The following is a 23,093-nucleotide window of genomic DNA, read 5'->3' as shown; positions in this document are numbered from 1 at the left end:
CAAATTCCATAACTGGAACTAAACCAAAAATTATGAATTAGGTGTCTTTTATATGCTTGAGATGTCTAGCTTTATACTCTGAAATTTTAGAATTTTTGGGTGAAGGATTGTTCCTGGTTTTCAGTGGAAGCAATCCTGCCATAAATCCATTATTCATTCGTTGTCATGTATAGTTAAAGGACTGTTTTGTAATAATCATAACTCCTTCAGTTCTTGACTAAATTTAACAAACGAGATTTCAATTTAAAGCCTTAAATGTATGTGGTAAAGTGTCATGATTTTTTAAGTTAGAATATATTCCCACATTTTAAATGATTATGAGATACCAAAATTCCGCTTTCTCTATTTTTCGTTGAAAGTTAGCAATTTTGATGTTTGATTGTTCAAGCTGTTGGTGATTGACAATTTTTATTTATTTATTTATTTCGGTAAACGGTGATTGATAATTTTACTACTAGACGTATTTGTTCTAGTTTAAATTAATGTTAGTTTTTCACCAAATAAAAATAAAAATTAATGTTAGTAGGGATTAAGATTCAAGTGAGTCTTCTTGGATAGCATTAGCTATCTTACGTATGTTTCCGTGTGAATTATATTGCACTGTTATGATATGATAAGGAGTAATCAACTGGATCGATACGAGACCTTGTGGTGATGGCTGTCGAGAAAGAGGCATAAAATTCCCCCCTTGAATCTATAAATTAGTTAAAAGGTGCTTATACTTGTATTGTCCTCGCACCACTTACCCTCAATTTCATCTTAGTAGAAAACATGCAAATATTGATGCCACTGAAAAAAGTCAGAATATTAATTTTTTTTTTTGAGATATTTCAATCGGTTCATCACTTTGCGATGAGTTTGAAATGGAATGAATTCTAAAATAAAGACTTTAAATCCCTCTCAAATATAATACTGAAGAGGATAGTTAGAATTCTGATTTATGCTCCCGTTATATAACGCCACTTCCAAATAATTTATCTAGAACTACATATCCTTTAAATTTGACGACATCCAATGGCTGCGACGTTATGACCAGTAAACTCAAATTATATGTGTGAACCCTAGTTTCAACCCTGATATGATTAATTAATGATGAATTATTAAGAAGGTATTAGTTGTCAACCAACGAGAAAGATTTACCTAACTGAATAGCTGTTTCAGGTCTTAACCATCCAGCTGGTGGACTCTGATTGACTATTGTCTACGACCTATATACATATAGAGAGAAATCTGTCATCACATCATGAGTTATTTTATTTTATTCATTGGACACAGTTTCAACCTGTTCATAGAATATTTTCCACATGTAATGCATTGAACGACGAACAAAGTGGAAAATACTTAAAAGAGTTTGAGTGTATAAAGTAAACTAAAACATTTATAAGTATTCTTATTCAAATGTAATTAAATTACGTTCATACGCATTGGTAAAAAAGCAAACCAAACACAATTTGACTAATTAATCGTTTCATTTGTTCCTCGCTCGGAAAGTTCAATTGTCGACGACTTACTAAAAGTCTAGAACATTAATGAGCTCTCTCTCATTCTTTAATTAATTGGACTGTGACAGATACCATATACATGGTAGAGCTAGGATTTGCGATTAAAAATTAAATAGACATATATTTTTAAATATTTAAGTCAATCATTTTTGTTATCGTACAGTATAATTATATAAAATAAAATAAATTTAAGAATAAATTACACTTTATTTCTCCTATAATTTTATCCTTTTTTATAATCATGTTTAGTGATCAGTCCAATACCAATTGGGCTGGGCCTAACTACACACCGTTAAAGGTAGATGATGTTGCTGAGATTCTTGGAAGCCTGACGAGCTGGTATTATGTGCTCCGATATAGTTGGACAGCATTTTTGCTTCTCTTGGTTGAATGAGAGATTTTGAAGGTACCTGCAAAGGCACTATGACGCTTAGGTCAATTTAATATCTAAGGAGGTTCAAGTATTCAAAAAGAAATATTATACCTGGGCCAATGGCCTCTATATTTATAGTGTCCGAGCGCCATGCTTACCATCATCCTTCAAGAGGCAGTGTTAATTGGTGGAGAGGGCTGGTCTCTCTAAGGCTATTTCTTAGTGAGCAATAGCAAGCTGGATCTGTCATCCTTTCATCGGTCCCTAGTTGTGGCCGTTTTGCCTAAGTTGTTGATCACGACAATGATGATTTCTTCAAAGTTAAGTCATATTGACTTAGTGGGCAAGTATGTAACGAGATTCATGCTTCTTCTGCGAGATAGTCTATTTGCGAGATAGTCTATCTACGTGACTATGTCGCATGGGCCCTTTGGGCCTTATTACAATTGGCCTCTATAATAAGTTTGGATCACTTAGCATCTTTTTTTTATTCGCACTTAAAATGTTACAAACAATAAATAGATTGTACAGGTATATAAACAAAGAGATACAGCCGATTCTAGATCAATGTAAGGATGAGAATAGATCATGTTAAAATTTCATATCATTTGGTCATGTAAAATTTTTATATTTATCTCTTTCTTCATTATTAATAATTGGACCCACTTATTTAATATATATAATAAAAGAGATAGACATAAAAAAACTTATATCATCCGATCATATAAAATTCAGAAAAATCTATATGAAAATAGATCCTCATGTTGAAATTTAGCATGCCTTTTCATAATTTAAAATTTCAATTGGTCATAGATGTATTGGAAAAGAGAGTTCCCTTGAGCATTTTACTTTTGACAAGTCAAGCTGCTGCATTGACTTCTGATTATGAATGGAGAGCAAAGGCTTCTTTTCATTTTCATATAGTCATAATCATGAGTTTCTCGGGACTGGTTGCACCTCTCAAGTCTCAAGATCTTGTCTCTTCTGACTACTTTACCAGAGAAGACAGGTTTGCAGTCTGTGCTGAGATCGCACATCAAAAAACTATAATGCACAATCAGTAAGTATCTGAAGAAAGTTCGTGCTAAGCTTTTGTTGTTAAAAGAAATACTTACGTTACTATTTAAATAGATTATCTTATTGATATCATCAAAAGCATATAAGCATAGTAAGTCTGTCATGCTTTTTCCTTATGATGAGTTTGTTTAGTATATGAAAAAATGTATCGAAAATGAAATACTTTTTAACAGTATAGTATATGTTTGTTGATGAATTAACCCCAATAAAACTCTTTCAAAAAAAAAAAAAAAAAAAAAAAAACTAGAGTTGAAATAATAAGTCTGTCATGCACAGAGTTGTAAAAAAGTTAACGTGTTATTTTTATATTAGAAAAGCTATTTAAAATTTGTGAGAAAAAAAAAATGATGCTGATAACCTGCTATAAAAATAAAAATAAATGTAATAAATGATAGAGAAGAAATAGGGAGAGAAAAAGGCAATTAATGATTAATATCAGTATTTATTATATAAGGCAGGAAAGGTGTATTTATACTCTTAAGGGTAAGGTAACTAAAACCGTAAAATTAAATCAAATCCTAATTAGATACAGGTTTTCTTATAACCAAATCTCAGTCAAATATAAGTTTCAATTTTTAATGAATATTCATAGCAATAAAAGTGGGAATTCACATAACAATACTATATTGGGTTTTTATTTTAAATTATATATGGACTTAACGAACCCTCTAAGGATTTTGTCTAGGATGATTTCTTATAACTTGTTGGGTCTCCTTACCTCTTTTTTTCCTTCCCCTTAGCTGTTTCATTTCTTTGGGCTTTGCCCCCCATTTTTTTATGAAAAAAAAACTATTGTTAATGTTGTTTTATTATCTGTTTAATGTATTGTTGGTCGAACAATTGCTGTTCGGTTGAGTAGCCATTATTACTGACCCTCAGATAAATAAACAATTCTCGCTGCTTTAACTTATCCAAACACCAATCTTGAATCTTGACAAATTTTATTTGAATTTTATCACATTTTTCTGTGGAACACTATTCATGCAAGAATCGCCATTATCCAAACACCATTAGGAGAACCCCAAAGTAGCCCCGAATAATTGCGGAGCCAGGTGGATAGTTCAATGTGCTCCCTGAGATGTAAATCATCCAAGACACATTAGCATGATATAGTGAAAGGGATTTGAAACCTCTATTGGGGGGACTTTGAAAAGGGGACGGAAGCAGAAAGTTTAAGAAAAATCAACGAAAAGAATTAACAAAGATTTGAACGATGCTATCCTCACTATTCTCAATTCTTTTACCGAGCTGTTATCACTCTACTAAGTGTTTGATAGGAAGATAAAATTTAAAATCCCAGAAAACTTAAGTTGGTAATCTGAGATATCCATGTTTGATACAAGGAAGTGTAAAATTTTCCTGAATTTCTTGCTTTTCCGGGATTCTAGAATGTGAAGAAAATTCCCAATGAATAATACTATCTCCCATATGGTATTCTTAAAAACCCAGAGGAAAAATACTGAATAATTTTTCAGACCAAAAAACCCTTCGCCCCCCAACTTTGCTGATAATTATTGCATCTAGCAGCTTATCAAAATGGGGATGACAAGTATTGTGCAAAACTGTACTGCTAAGTTCTCTGCATGACCAATGAGAAGAACCTTCACAATTAGAAAGATTGACTACTTGTTATTCTGATTACTTTTTTTCCGTTGAGTAATAATTTTTTCAAGATGCAAATGTCTAAGAAACACCCAAATTCAGCTGGTATCCACTTCCATCACCAGCCTATGCAAGGCATTTACCAAATATTACAAAACAATCTATGCCGTGATATCCATGATAGCAGCAGCAGCCAAGGTACTACTGCTTCTTTTGAAACCTGCAAGGAGCAATAGTTTACCCTGAAATCATCCCCAGTAACCACTGGTTTCATGGGTTGTGATTCCCCTTCCTATGCCAGTATATCATCAAACGGGAGTCCATTTTCTCCACAAGGTTCACAGTCATGCTATTCTGAAAATCCTAGGCAGTGTTTTTGTTCGTCGGAGAGGAACACAATACTAAATTTTGTTTTTTGATTTAATTAAAAATGATGGGTTAATTGAGAATATAAAGGTTAGTTTCGTAAAATCATTCACATTCTCAGTAATATTTGATAATCAATCAAACATGAAATCAGGAAACTTGAGCCAACATTCCCAGTAATATTTTGATATACCAAACAGCTTTTTGATCACTGTTACAAGTCCCACATTGGTTGCCCATGCAGGTTCGAGACCTGCATGGGCAACCAATAACCAATGTGAGACTCGTAACAGTCACATTCCCAGAAAAATAACTTTTCCAACATATTCCTGGTAATCGTAATTCCCAAACATAAAAAAATTTCTCCTCTACCAAACACACCCTAAAGGAAACACGCTCCTAAGCTCCTTACTAGTTGAACAATTTATATGATCTTTAGTTCTCAACATGTAAGCTAGCTTATAACATGTGCAAAATATCTGACTAGAGTTTATATATGCCATTAGGGAAAAAATTGTTTGTCCAAGTACCCAAGTTATGTCATTTTACGCCTTTATAACTATTTACTTCCCGAAGTACATAGTTAAATATTAAAGTTGTATTTGTTCTTTTTTCCTCTTCAAAAGCTGTCGGCTGACGTGAAAAGTGAAAAAAAATACAACTTTAATATTATAACTATGTATTCCACAGAATACATAGTTATAAGGGGGTGAAAGAACATAACTTAGTTCCTTTAAAAGTACAAAACATTTTCCCATGCCATTAATAACACGACGCACATACAAAAATGTATCATCTTGTCCGATTGATAGCAGACACCCTCAAAATCTATTATCGAGCAATTATAAGGCATTTCGAATAAAAACATAGGATTCATAACACAATCCTTGGTACTCAGTTTTGACTACAAATTATTCATTCTTAACGGAAAGTTTGACAAATACGAGCCACTTCAAAAGCAATTGGTCAATTATACATCGTAGCTGTGTCCCAAATTCACAGTAAATCTGCAAAGACATGAAACCGTATAACACAAAAGCCGGGCCAGCAACAGAAACGAGAAGAATTAATTCCAAAAGCATATAGTATGTGAAAACACTAGAGCATCGTGACCTTAACGCACTAAATGATCTAAAGGGTGGATACACCTTATTTGCTCAGTTTAGAGATAAGCTTAATAGGAGATTTTTCTGTTTGCATCCTTGTTTTTACCAAGGGGAGAGACCCATCCATTGAGCACTTAAAATCTCAAAACAGTTGTTCCAAAGAGAAGTCGAACTACAAAATTGAGTGGTTTATTGTTCCTGAACTAGATATGCAGATAGCACACACATTTGGAGAAAGAGGAGTTTGACATGGATATGCATAATTCAGTGTAATGAAACAAAATTTGACACGCATGTAACCGAGTTCTTATATCAGAGAGATTATTTTGTAAGAGACAGCATTAGATTCAGTAGGTAAAACATAAATACGTAAATGGAGGCATGGGAATGGAAAACCAGGGAGTTTACCTGAAGGTCTTGTCTTAAGCAGCAGCTTGTGTTAAATTTCCAATTGTTTTTTTATCAAATATTTCAATCCAGTATCCATCAGGATCCTTAATAAATGCAATCCCTTTCATTTTCCCTGCAGAAAATTACTTAAAAAATAAAGAAAAGTTCAAAGTTCATGATTGAAGCATTAATGGTGGGGAATTTCCCTGAAGGAATCAGCAGAGTTCAGTCCTTCATCATTAACATTTAATATTTGTGCATCATAAGTTACTTTCTCAAAAATAGCAGCCAACAATTCAGAGATATTTGTGCACCATTAACATATGCTCAATTTTCTTTGATGGTTGTACCACCACAAACACCAGGTAACAGTGGCACCAGCAGCTGTGCAGTGGCCAACTTTTGGTGTCTTGTGGTTCAAATTGTTACACAGCATGACAGCATGATAATTATGTTTTGTTAATTAGATAACCTACCAGAGTTACTATGTGTCTATGACCATATCCCATCTCTTGCACTTTTTATTTAAAAGTACAAGATGAGAAAGCCTAAACAAAACTTTTCCTCTCTCTCTCTCTCTCTCTCTTGGAAGGAAAAGTTTTTTTTTTTTTTTTGTTTAATACCAAGGCAGGGAAGGTCTTTCAACAAACTAAAAGTATTCTTGGAATAATTACATTTAATCCCGAGATACTCAGACATGAATGACAAGTATTAAGCAAAATAACAACTAGCCTATTTAATTCAAACCCAAGTTTTTAAAAATTAGATTCCATCCTTGAGCTTCTAGCCACTTTAATAAATATTTCACACCCGATTTATCCCTGAAATATCTATTAACATAGAAGTCACCATGCACAGGAATTAATCAAACCCAAACAAACAAAATATTATGTCATGTAGGGAACAAAAATAATTTAGATAGTTATCTCCCGTATAACCAATCTCAAACACAAATCATCCATAGCTGTTAAAAATGACCATGACATATTCATAACATAGTATCACTGCTAGAATGAATAAGAATAAAGATTGTTACCATCATCTAGTTTCTTAACAAACTCAACTCCCAGATTCTGAAATCTTTCACATGCCTTGTAGGTGTCATCAACAGTTATGCCAATGTGTCCTGCAAACAGAAAGACAACTTATTATTAGAATTCAATTCCTATTTATCCCGATAAGACAAAGAACAGTATGAATATATCCAGTAAACAGCTGTGGAATAAAAAAAGTTAATTACAGCCATGTTAATTACAGGAAAACTAACAGTGAAAAATATAGCCAGAAAATAACAGTAAAAAATAATTACAGACACGTTAGTGACATGAAATCTAGGTCACCAGAGAGGCTGAGAAAAATACAAATTTTTAGTCTATCTGCATTTTTGGGGTAATTCATAAAAACTCAAAAACATTGATAACTCGCAAATAAAAGTGATGAGGATCCCCTAACGCGAACAACAACTTCTTAACAGCTAGTACGTAGGTATGCTTTAGCTTTTTTTTGTTATGTTTTTGGTATAACATGTATAACTGAGGGTAAAAAGTAAATCTGAACCTAAAAGAATGCAAATCAGATTACCTAAACCAATGCAGGAAATGCTTCCCATGTACACTTTTGACGATTGTGTGCTACAAACATTCAAAAAATTATGGTCCACTAACTTCATCATTTAATAGAGGACAAGTCTTGGAGTAGTCATAAGATTGCTCCTTGTGACCGAATGGTCAAGGGTTCGAGTCTAGAAAACAGCCTCGTTGCAAAAATTGCAAAGATAAGACTGCGTACAATTGACTCTCACCCCTACTCTCTCAAGTTGCGGACCCTTGTGCACTAGGCAATTTTCCCTTTTTTAACTTCATTAAATAAAATCAATGCCTCTCTCGACACATTTCTGATTAAGGGAAACAAACACACACTACCACTGTGTCACAGTCTATGAGAGAAATTTTTAAGATAAGGTATTCACAACTAAACATAATTCATGAACCATGTACCCTCAAAGCATCAAATAAGGACCTAACCTTCACGACTATATAATAAGACAAGAATAATAGTCAACATTTTTCCCAGATAACGAACTCAAAGTGTAACCAACAAGCCAAGAAAGGACTAAGGCTTTAGAAGTCAAATACGTATCAAATTATATGAGATATCACATACCAAAGCCGCGAGGTTCAGAATTGCCATTGTGGTACCCTTTGAACTCTGGATCACTTTCAGTACCCCAGTTACTGTACATTACTTTATTGTTAGATAAGAGACACTGACATAAAGAAATTTGACAAATTTATAGTCCTTACTGTGTCAGTTCAATTGTAGCCTTCTGAGCAAAGGTCCAAACTGTTCTATCAACTGGATTAGTTGGAGCTTCTGCTGTATCCTAAACCAGATAAAAATGTGCATAAATGATCAAGAGCATATCCATGAAAATAAAAACACAAAGGAGTTAACTATATATATGAGCTAAGAGATAGTAGGTACTTAATAATTGTTTAGCAGCAATTTAATATTGCCAGCACAGCATATGCATGATGCACATCCAGTAAGCCACTTCATGCAACTAAGTTTTCACTAGAAAATAGGTAAAACAATATAAGTGGTACCTCATAGCCCACAAAGTACAGGCTGAACTTCATCTCTGGAAAATCCAATCTCTTAAGCAAACTAAACCAACCAACAAACTGCCGTCAGCTTTCATAAAGTGACAGCATTGTGAATCAAAGAAGAAATTCAAAATAAATTAAATATCGTTGATAGACATATAAAATTTCTGAGCATATAAAATCAGACCAATGCAACAGAATATAGGCGTTACACTAGACACAATACATTAGTTCTGTAGAAGGGGAAGTACACATATACTTCTGCAGTAATAACCGCAAGAATGGAAAGGGGGAGAGTTAAGATTAAGAACCTTCGTTTTACCCTTTTTTCCCCTTCTTCATAATTTTTGCTTCATCCGGAAAGGAGCTACATTATGCTTACCAAACAATCAAACTAGAAAGGAAACCTCAAAAATACTATGAGTGTGCTTATTTATACTTGTTTATCTTTTACATCATTACAGAAATATCAAATAATAAAAGAACGGTATGAAAGAATTACTTAAATAGTAACATCCTCAAAAAACAGAGCTACACAGTACCATGGGAGAATTTAATGACCCTAAATCAGTGATATCGATAATTGAAGTCCAATTCCAAACACTAATAAATAAATAACCAATCCAAAAATTGTAGTATCGAAATGAATCACTTACGACATGCCCAAAACGCGAGAATAAAAATCAAGGCTCACTTTGGGGTCTTTGATTCTAAACATCTGCGATTGAAATAATACATAAAAAAAAAATAAAAAAAAAAAATCAAAATCAAACACCTGATGCAAATAAGAATAATAAAAAGTTGATTCACAAAAATGGGGTGGATAAAAGCTCACAGTTTGTTGCATAAAGTATCCCTTAGTAGCTTCATCTGGAGTTGCATGGAGACCGGGGTTGTTAGCAGGTGACTCCTTCGGTTCTGCAGCCATTGAGAATAATCGGAATCGACTCAATTTCTGCAAAAAAGAAAAAAGTAAAATTGACAACATAGACATACAATACAAGTAAAGGATATTGAAAGCATTGAGGAAAAGCACGAATTTTGAACCTTTGTTTTGGGGGTGATTGAGAAATAGAATGGGAGTGAATGAGGGGAAAGGAAAGGGTGGGGCTTGGTGATGAATCGGAGCTGAGAAAGGCGGTGTGAGGTGGCTCTGAGGGAAGATAAAGATGCCATTTGTAAAATTGGTATTTATAAGAGTAATTGAGAGAGAGAGAGAGAGAGATTGCGTACCTTGTGATTTTGAAGCAGATGAGGATCAGACTCAGAGTGTGTGTGTGTGTGAAATAGAGAGAATCAGTGAGTGGAGACAATTTCAGTATGAAAATTCCTATTCCATTTTATTATAAATTTAATTTTTTGTTTGTTATTAATTAATTAAATAATTAAAAGATATGTGATTTTATGATCCAGTAATTTAGGTGAAAAGAAAATTTATGAACCATGTAAGTGCACATGAATGTCTCACAATTCAACTGATATGTTGGGCTCGGATGATGATTTTCAGGTCAAATCGATGTTTTAAAACTATACTGATGTTGAATTGATGAGATTTTTTAGTCATAATTTAATTAAGTTTTTTTAGTAGATATAATTCAATTAATTTATAACTAGTTAAATTTGTGATTAGATTATTATTAAACTTGATAATATTCGAATTAAATACCTACCTAATTCACAAATTGATCCAATTTAATTCTCTAAAACATTACCTTAAATTCCTTTCGAATTCTCTGATTTTTTTAAGATTATATTTATCTCAATTTACATGAGATAACTAAATTTTTTACACACATAAAAAATGAGTGGATCCTACTTCTTCTTTTTTCTCTCTATCGTCTCACTTGCAATCTTGTTTCTACAACATAAGATAACTATTTTTTTACATAATAAAAAAATTATTTCCCTTTTTTTTTTTTTTGAATTATGGAAGAAAACGTGACTCTTGTGGGCCAATTTTTGTGCAAAGCACCTGGGGCTCCTTGGCATTTATATAGGTCAATGGGGTGGCAATATGGGTTGAGCCCGGCGGGTCAACCCGCCAACCCGCCAAAACGGGGCGGGTTGGGTTGAGATTTTCAACCCACCAACCCACCTCAACCCGCCCCGCCTAGAAGTGGGTCAAAACGGGTTCAACCCGCCGCGGGGCGGGTTGACCCGCCGGGTTTTAAATTTTTTTATTTTTTTTTATTTTTTTACAATTAGGTAGTATTTCATTAGTATTTAAATTTTTGTGATATTCAATTTTTTTTTTATCTTAGTACTTTCTAGAAAAAATAAAGAATAACTATTTTATTTATGACAAATGTTATCTATTTATAAATTCCTAAAGAATGTTTGACAAATATTAGTATACATCTAAGATTGAAACTAAAAAAAATATAGAGAAGTGTGAAATAAAATAAAATAATATTAAAAAAATTCATAAAATATAATTTATTTTTGAATTTTAATTAATTTTTTTTTAATTGGCGGGTTGGTGGGTTGACCCGCCAACCCACCATAAAACGGGGTGGGTTCATTTTTACAACCCATATTTTTTGGCGGGTCAACCCGCCCCGCCCCGTTTTTGGCGGGTTGGTGGCGGGGCGGGGCGGGTCGGGGCGGGTCAACCCAAATTGCCACCCCTAGACAATGATATAAATGCATGAGTTTCTTGTTTTTATTTATTTTTTTTCTAACTTATTTAAATGATTCATTTCAGAAATCTCCACAACAATAATAAAAATCATATAATAATAATGGGGACAATTCGCCTATTGAACATAAGTTTTTTTTTTTTTGTGCTTGGATATTTTTAATCATTCTTCGTATGAATTTTGTTTAGAGTAGTGAAAGTGACCCCCTTTGTTTTCGTTTTTAGTGAAATTTGAAGGAATCTTCACAGGTTTGGCCATTTTGTACTATCTATCAAACGAATTTCCGTTCATATAGATATGTAGAAAAGTATGACCATTTTACAAAAGTTATTTTCTTAAAATTTGAACTCGTGTTAAGAAAGGTTATTTACCAGTTACCACATTGAACCCCCTCTTTTAGGTGGTGCCTCTACTAATAATACATATTCACAAGATCAAATTACTTAAATTACATAGAATTAACCATAAACAGGTGGTAGAATAATCAAGTTACTTTTTTCTAATTTAGGTAGGTGATAGCAGATTAGCAATGTTATAACGAATAAATTTAATAAAATTTTAAAATTTTACTGTAAATAAAGACGTGGGTATTTTTCTTTTTCAAATTGATAATTAATACTTAAGAACTTATCTGTAGTCAGCATGTTGCAAATGGGCAACTTTGTACTTTCTGACCATGATTTGATAGCTAAAAAGTAAGGAAGAGTGACCATTTTGTCACACTTGACAAAAAAAATTATCAGACTGCCACGCCAACAGTAAATTTTGTCAAAATGCCACGCTGCACCCTTAGCCATCGTCGAAGAAGTCTGAAAATATAACTAATTCGCATTATCTTATCTTAACTCTTAATTATTTTCAGACTTCTTCAACGACGGCTAAGGATGCAGCGTGGCATTTTGATAAAATTTACTGTTGACGTGACAGTATAGTAATTTTTTTTGCCAAGTGTGGTAAAATGGTCACTCTTCCAAAAAGTAATAGAGCTATCAACAATGGGAAATGTATTCAATTTCTGAAAGAGATAAAAAAATCACATGGGTTGTTTAGATATGAATAAATAGGATCAAATGGGTTGTTTAGATATGGTAGTTTAGATATGCTATATAGATAAGAGTGCAGCTCGTTTCTGGTGTAACAAACTTTCTAATATCATGTTTTATATATATATATATATGACGTCTTATGTAAACTTACTTTGAGATAATGGAAGATACCTATTCTATTATGGTATCAGAGCCTATCGATCATTACTTTTGCATAAATAAACTCTGATAAAAGTTGATGTGAAGCACAGTGCAATATTCAGCAATGGCAACTTGTGATCAACAACACGCATCAACACACTTAGCACTCACACCAGAGATTGTCAATCGACTGCTATCCTTAGTGGAGCAACCACAAGCCTCATAAAAAGTATCTGAAAATTTATCTTACTCTGCATCTTGGTTGGTTGATAGCAGGGCTTCCCAGCATATGACAGGCACCCTAAATTTGCTTGACTAGGTGGAAAATATAACACCTATATCAATAAGATTACCAAATGGTACTGTAACTCATGCAACCAAACGAGGGACACTGCAGTTTGAACCAAATCTCACACTAAGCAACGTGTTCTTTGTGCCAACTTTAAAATGCAACCTCATTTCAGTTGCACAATTACTTCAGAATGGTACCAGAAGCATTAAATTTACTAATAAGATGTGTGTTTTGCAGGACCTAGTCTCGAAGAAAGAGATTGGCTTGGGTGAAGAATGTGGAGGTGTTTACATGTATCGACCCGTTCAAAACACAGTATCTGCAGTTCACATACTTGACAAGCTTGATTTATGGCATAGACGATTCGGACACGCATCTGATCAAGCTCTTCTTTTAATTCCAGAATTAGAGTGTATTAAGGGCAAAAAAATGAATGATAGAGTATGTGATATATGCCACCGAGCAAAACAATCTAAAGTTGTCTTTCCTTTTAGTGTACATCACAGCAAAAATATGTTTGATCTGATTCACTGTGATTTATGGGGGCCTTATCGCACAACTTCATCCAATGGCGCTCACTATTTTTTGACCATCGTAGATGATTTCAGTAGATCGGTTTGGACTTATTTATTAGCAGAAAAAGGTGAGACTTACAACCGTTTAAAGAGCTTCTTTGCAATGACTCAAAAACAGTATGGTCGACATGTGAAAATTATAAGAACGGATAATGGAACAGAATTTAAATCTCATAGTTTGATGTGTTTGTATGATGAACTTGGGATAATTCACCAAACCTCTTGTGTAGACACTCCGCAGCAAAACGGACGTGCTGAGCGCAAGCATAGACACATACTGAACGTTGCAAGAGCTTTGCGTTTCCAATCTGCAATGCCAATTGAATATTGGGATGAGTGTGTCCTTGCAGCAACCCACTTAATAAATCGTACCCCATCCAAGATACTGGGAGGAAAGACGCCTTTTGAGTTTCTTCACGGCTATGCTCCATCTAACAATCACTTAAGAACTTTCGGATGCTTGTGCTATGCATAAATCAGGCCTAAGCCTACGGACAAGTTCTCAGCTAGATCCAGACGACGTGTTTTCATCGGATATCCCTTTTATACAAAAGGTTGGAAGGTACTTGATCCTGAAACAAATAAAGTCTTTGTGTCTCGGGATGTTGTGTTTTATGAAAATGAGTTTCCATTCAAGGAATCATAACAACGCTGCCATGAGCATACTCAAGGGTTGTTGCCTACTACTACCATTGTGGATGACAGTTTGCATACACCCTCTGATAATGACGCCATCGTGTGCCCAGAAACTGTACCTGAAAAAGAATCCTTAATGGACAGAACCACACAAAATGATAGGGGGAGCTATGATGTTGGGGGAGTCCTAGTTCACAAACTACTGAACCTGACTCTTCAACTACCGAACCTGACTCTTCATCTGGGGTTATAGCTGAGTCCAGCTCTATAGACTTGCACCGTACATTCAGAAAACAAAGGGTTCAAAAACCTCCAGCATACCTACAAGACTACCAATGCAACCTTGCAGATACATATACATCTCCACCACATATCACCCATTGGCCAATCTCAGGTACTCCATACCCTATTAATAATTGTGTTTCATGTGCAAAATTCTCAGAAAAGCACAAAGCTTTGCTTGCAGCTGTTGATGCAGGAAAGGAGCCAAGCAATTTCAAAGAAGCTATGGCAGATACAAGATGGGTTGAAGCTATGCAGAAAGAAATAACTGCACTGGAAGAAAATCATACATGGACAATTACAGATCTCCCACCAAGAAAACGCCCATTACCTTGCAAGTGGGTATACCGCATCAAGTTTAACTCCGACGGATCTGTGGAACGATATAAAGCAAGACTGGTAATAGCTGGAAATAACCAGATTGAAAGGGAAGACTTTAATGAGACATTTTCCCCTGTAGCGAAGATGGTAAGCGTCAGAACTCTTCTTGCAGTTGCTGCTGTGAAAAAGTGGGAGTTGCACCAAATGGATGTCCACAATGCATTTTTGCATGGGGATCTCTCGGAAGAGGTCTAGATGAGGTTTCCTCCAGGCTTCACAAATGGCTCAACAAACAAAGTTTGTAGATTGCAAAAATCATTATATAGCCTATGACAATCTCCGAGAAATTGGTTCGCCAAACTAAGTTCCTCTCTGATAGCCTATGGGTTCATACAACAGTTAAAGGCTTATTTCACTCTATTTACACTCCAACGAGGGGATGTATTTCTTGCTTTACTTGTTTATGTGGATGATTTATGTAACACTCCGTATATATCCGGTAGTGTTATCATTACATCGTATTAAGCTACGCTTAATCAAAAATGCGGAATATTCTTTTTCTTTTTAATTATGACGTCATTATCAATTACCAACTTGATTACTTAATCAATTTCATAAAATATTTCCTGAATGTAAATTGCAATAAGACATCTACTGAAATACCTCAATATATAATAAAGTGAGTATCTAAGTCACGACATTACATCACGTAATCCGGACATTATCATGATACATTAATACAACTCTACTTAAAACAAGACATAACAAGTCTACGTGGCATGGACAATCCCCATGCTCACCAAATCAACAGCGTCTCAACGAGATAATCCAAAATCATAAAATGAAGCTAAAAGCATATAAGCAGCAAGCATATCCAGCATCCAACAAGTCAGCATATAATATCATCAATATCTAACTCAGCTCCGGCCTCCTGTCGCTTGGGTCCTCAACCCCAACATTACCTGATCCTGAAATAAGCATTCTCCAAACGTAAGGTGAGATCTCTAAACCAGAAATCTCAGTAAGAATAGGGGTCCTCAAGGATCTTCCACCCCAAGCTTACTTACATGTGCAATATAAGTTCTAAAAGCATTTATATCAATATCAGTTCCAAAACTATGCAGTGCAACAGATATTCATGCCATGTGTATTTATCACTATTCTACTGGTCAGAGAAATGCAGGAATATGTCTATACCTACATGTAGTACAAGGAACACAGCTTGCACCTCACCCACAGCCTCACCATCTTGTATGTACCACATACTCAGACTTACCGTATAGGTGGAACACCACATGCATATCATAAAGGCACTAGCATATAACAACTCAATAGCATTTCCAAAACATCAAAAACATGTAACACAGCATGCATATAACCATACCCCCATGGGACATGGTGGAACCACAACATAGCTAAACCGAGGACACGAAAGCTTACCTTACAAGCTCACTATCCAATGCCAAGAGTTCTCGCTGCTTAAGTCCAACACACAGCAGATCACAATCTGATTTAGGACCAGCAAGTGTATCAACATACATAGATCAAAAGCATTAACATAAAGACTATGTTCTCCTTTAACGATTTACGTCTTAAGGCTTCCAATAAAGCCACAAGCCCTTAATCACATAATTCTGACTTAGTTCATTAATTACAGAAGTTCAACTTCATCAATCTAGGGTCCACAAACCCCCAATAGCCTACTGTACACACAACACCGCTACTGTTCTTCGAAATCCCAGATATCCAGATATTCCTCGGGGCATATCCGGATATCCAATATCCGGATATCTATCTGGCAATATCCGGATATCAATATCCGGATATCCAGATCCTCATATCCGGATATCAATATCCGGATATTTCACGGTTAAATATCTGGATATTTCGCGAAGATATCCTTCAAAGGTTGGGTTTTTACCGGTTTTAGACACTAACACATGCATTTCTAGGTGTGTTAAGCATTGCCCAACATTAGGTTATCATCTTTTAACCATTACATGCATCAAGGTTCCATTTTTACACACTTCAACTCAAGTTCAAGGTTGATGATCATACCACAAGCTTAAACTCAGCAAGAATGACTCAAGGAGCTCACCAACAACCCTTCCAAGTACTGTTTCTACAGGTACACGAAAATGGACCAACAAGATGAGTTCTTTCCTCACCAAGGAAGCTACTTGGAGCTTTAAACCACCAAGAACAAGATGACTCTCCTCCAAAGTCTCAAACTCAGAACAAGAACCTCCCAAACAGCAACTTATACACTCAGAAAGGTGACTCTTTTCTGCTCACAAGACTCACACCCTTAAGACCAAGTGTTTAGGAAGAGGTATCATGGAGGTAGAAGGTCACAAGGCTCACACAAGGGGAAGAAAGCACCAACACAGAGCAAAACTGATCAGCCACCACAAGAACCCATGCATAGAGTCAGTTTTCTAGGGCTTTGTGCCCTTAATAAGGGTATATATAGGCACTTAAGCATTAAACACACAGTATAAACTTTAATTGCTACGCTTAGCATTTTAATCTCAAACGTTGGATTCTTAACCTACACAATTTTACAAGAATTATCATATTTTTATTATATTTTTTGGAGCACCTTTCCGGTACGCATTTTTCATAGCCAGTATCAGTTTCTGGCACCAGTTCTCATTATTTGGACTTGAAACTCGTTTTACAAGTCCTATATATTATTCTAGTAATTATCATGCACTTATTATAATTTTCCGGAATACTTTTTCGGTACGCATTTATACCGACTAGCAGAACCGGTATCTGCACTTTTCTTCCGAAAAGCGACTTTCAGCATTCTTAATCACTTATCATAATTATTAAAGCCTCTTAATAAATATTAGGGTCAATTATGGAATTATTCCCTAAATTAACATAATTAATCAGTTAAATTCTTTATTTAACGATGCGGGTTCTTACAATTTAGTTCTTGCAGACAACAATTCTATTGCATGTCAAGAAGTTAAAAATTATCTTGGTTCTGTGTTTAAAATTAAAGATCTTGGTTCACTAAATTTCTTCTTAGGGCTCGAGATTGCACGGAATGCATCTGGTATTATCATAAGTCAGCGCAAATATGCCATGGATTTATTAACAGAATCGGGTCTTCTCGGCTGCAAACCGGCTTCTTCACCTATGGCGCAGAATCACAAGCTTGCCTTGGCAGCAGGACCAACTTATGATGACCTAGCAAGGTACCGAAGGCTCATTGGGAAGTTGGTTTATTTGACTATCACAAGGCCCGATCTTAGTTATGCAGTGCACACTCTTTCCCAATTTATGCAAAATCCACAACAACAACATTTTGATGCTGTCATCCGAGTTCTGCGATATGTGAAGCAAAACTCAGGACAAGGTCTCTTCATGAGCTCTGGCTCTAGTTTATCTATACGAGCCTTTTGTGACTCGGATTGGGCAAGTTGCCCCGTTACCAAAAGATCAACCACCGATTACTTCATCTTGTTAGGAGATTCTCCAATATCTTGGAAGACCAAAAAGCAAGTCAAGATCACATGGGTTGTTTAGATATGGATAAATAGGATCACATGGGTTATTTAGATATGCTGTGTAGATAAGAGTGCAACTCGTTTCTGGTGTAACAAACTTTCTGTTATCATGTTATATAAATAGGACGTCTTATGTAAACTTACTTTGAGATAATGGAAGATACCTATTCTATTATGTTACAGAATATAATATAAATCATTAAAAATGCTCTATCCTAACACCTTAATGTTTTGGGTTGAAGTGGTTCTTTAACATCATCCGGTAGCACCACGTGCGACGGATCTGCTATGTACTTCCAAAGTTGAGACACGTGAAACACGTCATGGATGTTGGCCAAGTTCGGAGGCAAGGCAAGCCGGTAGGCAACAGGTCCTACTCTACCAAGTATCTGGTATGGCCCAATATATCGCGGGCTCAGCTTCCTCACTCCGAGTGCCCGACCAACACCGGTGATAGGTGAAAGTCTCACAAACACGTGCTCACCCTCACTGAACTCCAGCGGACGATGCTTGACATCATAGTAGCTCTTCTGGCGATTCTGCGCCTGCTTCAACTTTTCACGGATCATCTGGATCTGCAAGATGGTATCTTGGACAAAGTCCAAGCCAAAAAGCTCCTTGTCCCCAACCTCAGACCAACAAGTAGGAGTCCGACACCTCCTACCATACATTGCTTCGAAGGGCGCCATGCCCAGGCTAGCATGAAAGCTGTTGTTGTAAGAAAACTCAACCAACGGAAGGTACCTATCCCATGCCGAGCCTTGCTCCATCGTGCAAGCTCGCAACATGTCCTCCAAGGTCTGGATGATCCTCTCAGTCTGTCCATCAGTCTGAGGGTGATAGGTGGTACTCAATCTCAACTACGTACCAAAAGCCTCCTGCAGCGCCTTCCAGAACCGAGATGCGAACTTCGAGTCCCTATTACTAATGATACTCTCGGGCACCCTGTGAAGCCTCACAATCTCACGAACATAAAGCTTGGCCAACTGCTATGTAGTGAAGCTCACCTTCACTTGAAGAAAATGGGTAGACTTCGTCAGTCTATCCACAATGACCCAAATAGAGTCACAACTCGCCTGAGTCTTCGGCAATCCCACCACGAAGTCCATGGAAATACCTTCCCACTTCCACTGTGGTGCTTCAAGAGGTTAAAGTTCACCAGACGGTCTCTGATGTTCAATCTTCACCTTCTAGCAAACCAAACACTTGGACACAAAGACAACAACATCTTTCTTCATGCTCGGCCACCAGAAGTTCTTCTTCAGGTCTTGATACATCTTAGTAGCACCAGGGTGAATCGAAAATTGGCCCTTATGGCCCTCTGCCATAACCTCTTCGGTCAACGGACCTCGAGGAACCACGATCCTCTGCTGAAACAAAAGAAGTCCACCATCATTCCAAAACACACCGTCTTGGTTCTTCACATAATCCAGACACTCTCTCTGAACTTGTGCCTCTTTGATCTTTTCTAACAGCTCGTTCACGACGTCTGCTGCTTCCATCTCGAGAAGTACACCCTCACGCGGAGCGGTCACTGCTAGGTTTCGAAACTTCTCAACCACATCAAAGTTACCAAGTAACAAACTGGATGAGCTACTGGATTTCCGACTCAAAGCATCAGCTACCACATTGGCCTTTCCAGGATGATACCTCAGCTCGAAGTCGTAGTCCTTTATGAACTCCATCCATCTCCTCTGCCTCATGTTCAACTCCTTCTGGTCGAACAGGTACTTCAAACTCTTGTGGTCACTGAACACCACAAACCTCAAACCAAACAGATAATGCCTCCAAATCTTGAAAGCAAACACAATAGCAGCCAATTCCAAGTCATGAGTAGGGTAGTTCTCTAAATGAGGTTTCAACTGCCTCGAAGCATAGGCAATCACTTTGCCCAACTGCATCAACACACAACCTATCCCCTTCCCGGAGGCGTCGGTGTAAAGCTCAATCTCGAGCGCAGGATCAGGAAGGACCAACACAGGTGCAGTAGTCAGTCTCTCCTTCAACTCCTGAAAACAAACCTCAAACTCGTGAGTCCACACAAATGGAGTCTCCTTCCGGGTAAGGCGAGTCAAAGGGAGAACCATCGTGGAGAAACCCTTGATGAACCTCCGATAGTAACCTGCCAGACCCAGAAAGCTCTTCACTTCCATAACTGTCTTGGGTCTCTCCCAATCCAGTATGGCCTCGATCTTGTTCGGATCCACTGCAACTCCTTCAGCAGAAATAACATGCCCGAGAAACTTCACAGACTTGAGCCAAAACTCACACTTTGAAGGTTTCGCATACAGCTTCTTCTCCTTCAGCACTTGCAGAACAATCCTCAGATGCTCCACATGCTCCTCCTCCGTCTTGGAGTAAATCAAAATATCGTCAATGAAGACGATCACAAACTGATCCAGGTACGACTGGAAAATCCGGTTCATGTAATCCATGAACACAGCAGGTACATTGGTGAGTCCAAACGGAATCACCAAATACTCAAAGTGACCGTATCTCGAACGAAATGCGGTCTTAGGGACATCCTCCGGCTTCACCTGAATCTGATGGTATCCGGACCGGAGATCAATCTTTGAATACACGCAAGCACCCCTGAGCTGATCCAACGGATCATCAATCCGAGGAAGGGGATACTTGTTCTTGATTGTCACCTTGTTCAGCTGCCTGTAGTCGGTGCACAATCGCATTGTCACATCCTTCTTCTTCACAAAGATGACCGGTGCTCCCCAAGGAGACACACTCGGTCGAATGAAATCTCTCGCTAAAAGATCCTCAATATGCTTCTTCAGCTCTGCCAGCTCCGGTGGCGACATCCGGTATGGAGCTAATGAAATAGGCCCTACACCAGGCAACAGATCAATGGAGAACTTTATCTCCCTCTGTGGCGGAAACTCAGGAATCTCCTCAGGAAATACCTCGAGGAATTCCCTCACCACAGGAATGCCAGTGATATCCTCATGTGTCCCACTCACCAAACCTACCAACATGACATATCCAAATGCCCCTGCTCTCAAGGCTCTCCTAGCCTGCAGCAACAAAATGTACGGCGAGGAACTAGCTGTGGAATCACACGGAGACATCACCACACGCTTGGCACAACAGTCAATCAATGCACAATTCCTGGACAACCAATCCATGCCCAGAATAACCTCCAAGTTGGCCATCGACAATCCTATCAGATCTACCGAGAACTCACGACACTCACACTGAAACACGACATCTCGATGTACAGTGGTAGAATCACACTTTTCTCCGGTGGCGGTGGTCACCTGCAACGGTGGAGAAAGAACAGACATGGGCAACTCAAGCCCCACAACAATCGGGGTAGCAACAAACGAATGCGTAGCCCCAGAGTCAAACAAGACATCAACAAATGATGCACCAATAGTAACTGTACCTCTAACAAGGTTCGGAGCTCTATCCAACTGCTGACAATCCAGAGTATAAACTCTCCCAGAAGATGGTGGCACTGCCGGTGCCGAAGTAGGTGGAAGGGGGACCATCTGAAGTTGCACTGCCTGCACTGCAGTAGCCCTCCTTGCCACACTGAAAGCAAATCAACTGGCCGGTAGAACACGACCCAAAATGAGTCTTCCCGCATCCCGAACACCTGGGAGCAGGAAGTCTCGCTGCGCTCCCCTGAGCAGAAGTCCTCTTAAACTGATTCGGCGCCTGCCGAGCTGCCATCTGTTTTCCTTTACCCTTGCTCCCAAACTTCATGTCTCTCCAAGAAGTGGAACTACCAGCTACAACCTTCGTCGCCTCAGCAACCTTGGCCTTCTTGGGCTTACTGGAGCTGTAGAAATCCTCAATATCACGACACTGCTGAACCAGTGTCCCAAAGTCTCTAGAAGCAGAACCAGCAAGGTAACCAGCAATATCCTCACTAAGTCCCCTGCGGAACTTAGCCGCCAAGAATGTAGGAGTAGGCCTTGCCATCCTGAAGTGTGCAAACTTCACCAACTGGTTGAACTTGGCCGTGTACTCGTCCACAGACAACGAGCCCTGAACCAAACGGTCAAACTCTCCCTGCTGCCTCTCCGAGCGTCATACGAAAAGTACTGACCCAAGAAGAAATCCTCGAACAATGGCCACGTCATCCGATGGCCCTGCATCTCGTAAATGTGAGAAGTGTTCGTCCACCACTCGTGGGCATCGCCCTCCAGCATGTAAGTAGCGAACATCAGCTTCTGCGGATCTGTGCACTGTATGACCCGAAATATCTTGTCCAACGCCTGTAGCCAACGCACCACAGCAACAGGATCAAAGGATCCATCAAAGGCAGGTGGCTTATGCTTACGGAAAGCATTCAGCCGGCGATCGATCTCATCTCGATCCTCAACAAAAACAGGGACGGTCTGCATGGCCCTCGCAACGTGACTGCCATCACCCATCTGACTCTGAGAGTCATCCTGCAGACTGGGTGGAGGTGGTGGTGGCGGAGGAACATGGTCAACAGCAGGACCATTCCTCATATCCTCCAACATAACTCTAAACATCGTCATGTTCGCCAGACGGTTGGCCTCCAACACGTCCTCAGTGGCCTTCCTGTTCGCCTCTCTGACGACATCCAGCATGGCCTGGTTTGCCATTCTCATGGCCTTCTGGTCGGCTTGTC

At 37.8% G+C, this 23,093-nt stretch overlaps 2 protein-coding genes across 3 annotated transcripts; one reads left to right on the top strand and one right to left on the bottom strand.

The window, feature by feature from the left end:
- Nucleotides 1-5,443: 5,443 nt before the first annotated feature.
- Nucleotides 5,444-10,331, bottom strand: LOC133303535 (lactoylglutathione lyase). 2 transcript variants are annotated; one of them, XM_061503452.1, is made up of 9 exons: nt 10,256-10,331; nt 9,858-9,977; nt 9,679-9,740; nt 9,023-9,083; nt 8,720-8,799; nt 8,580-8,650; nt 7,453-7,542; nt 6,435-6,549; nt 5,444-5,927 (listed from the first exon to the last, which is right to left on the bottom strand). In XM_061503452.1, the coding sequence occupies exons 2-8, from the start codon at nt 9,948-9,950 to the stop codon at nt 6,449-6,451; spliced, it is 558 nt and encodes a 185-aa protein (XP_061359436.1). In that variant the 5' UTR covers nt 9,951-9,977; nt 10,256-10,331; the 3' UTR covers nt 5,444-5,927; nt 6,435-6,448. The 2 variants fall into 2 exon arrangements, with proteins under 2 accessions (XP_061359436.1, XP_061359435.1); XM_061503451.1 differs by lacking the exon at nt 10,256-10,331 and adding an exon at nt 10,070-10,241 and having other exon boundaries at nt 5,446-5,927.
- Nucleotides 10,332-18,050: 7,719 nt separating this feature from the next.
- Nucleotides 18,051-18,494, top strand: LOC133303530 (uncharacterized mitochondrial protein AtMg00810-like). The gene has a single exon (XM_061503447.1). The coding sequence runs from the start codon at nt 18,051-18,053 to the stop codon at nt 18,492-18,494; it is 444 nt and encodes a 147-aa protein (XP_061359431.1).
- The last annotated feature ends 4,599 nt before the right edge of the window (nt 18,495-23,093 follow it).

The sequence above is a fragment of the Gastrolobium bilobum genome, unplaced genomic scaffold (assembly GCF_033153095.1).
Source record: "Gastrolobium bilobum isolate Gb01-03AN ecotype WA unplaced genomic scaffold, APGP_CSIRO_Gbil_v1 utg10809, whole genome shotgun sequence".
NCBI classification, from domain to species: Eukaryota; Viridiplantae; Streptophyta; class Magnoliopsida; order Fabales; family Fabaceae; genus Gastrolobium; species Gastrolobium bilobum.
Note: the sequence above shows the minus strand (reverse complement) of the source record. Positions and strands in the feature narration are given on the sequence as shown.

Bases quoted from the DNA above. Each gene is read 5' to 3' on its own strand.
- LOC133303530 (XM_061503447.1), top strand. From the start codon at position 18,051: ATGGATTTATTAACAGAATCGGGTCTTCTCGGCTGCAAACCGGCTTCT.
- LOC133303535 (XM_061503451.1), bottom strand. From the start codon at position 10,198: ATGGCATCTTTATCTTCCCTCAGAGCCACCTCACACCGCCTTTCTCAG. The intron at 9,741-9,857 runs GTGAGCTTTTAT...TTTCAATCGCAG, and splicing joins GATACTTTATGCAACAAACT to ATGTTTAGAATCAAAGACCC. The intron at 8,651-8,719 runs GTAAGGACTATA...AGTAATGTACAG, and splicing joins GCTACAATTGAACTGACACA to TAACTGGGGTACTGAAAGTG.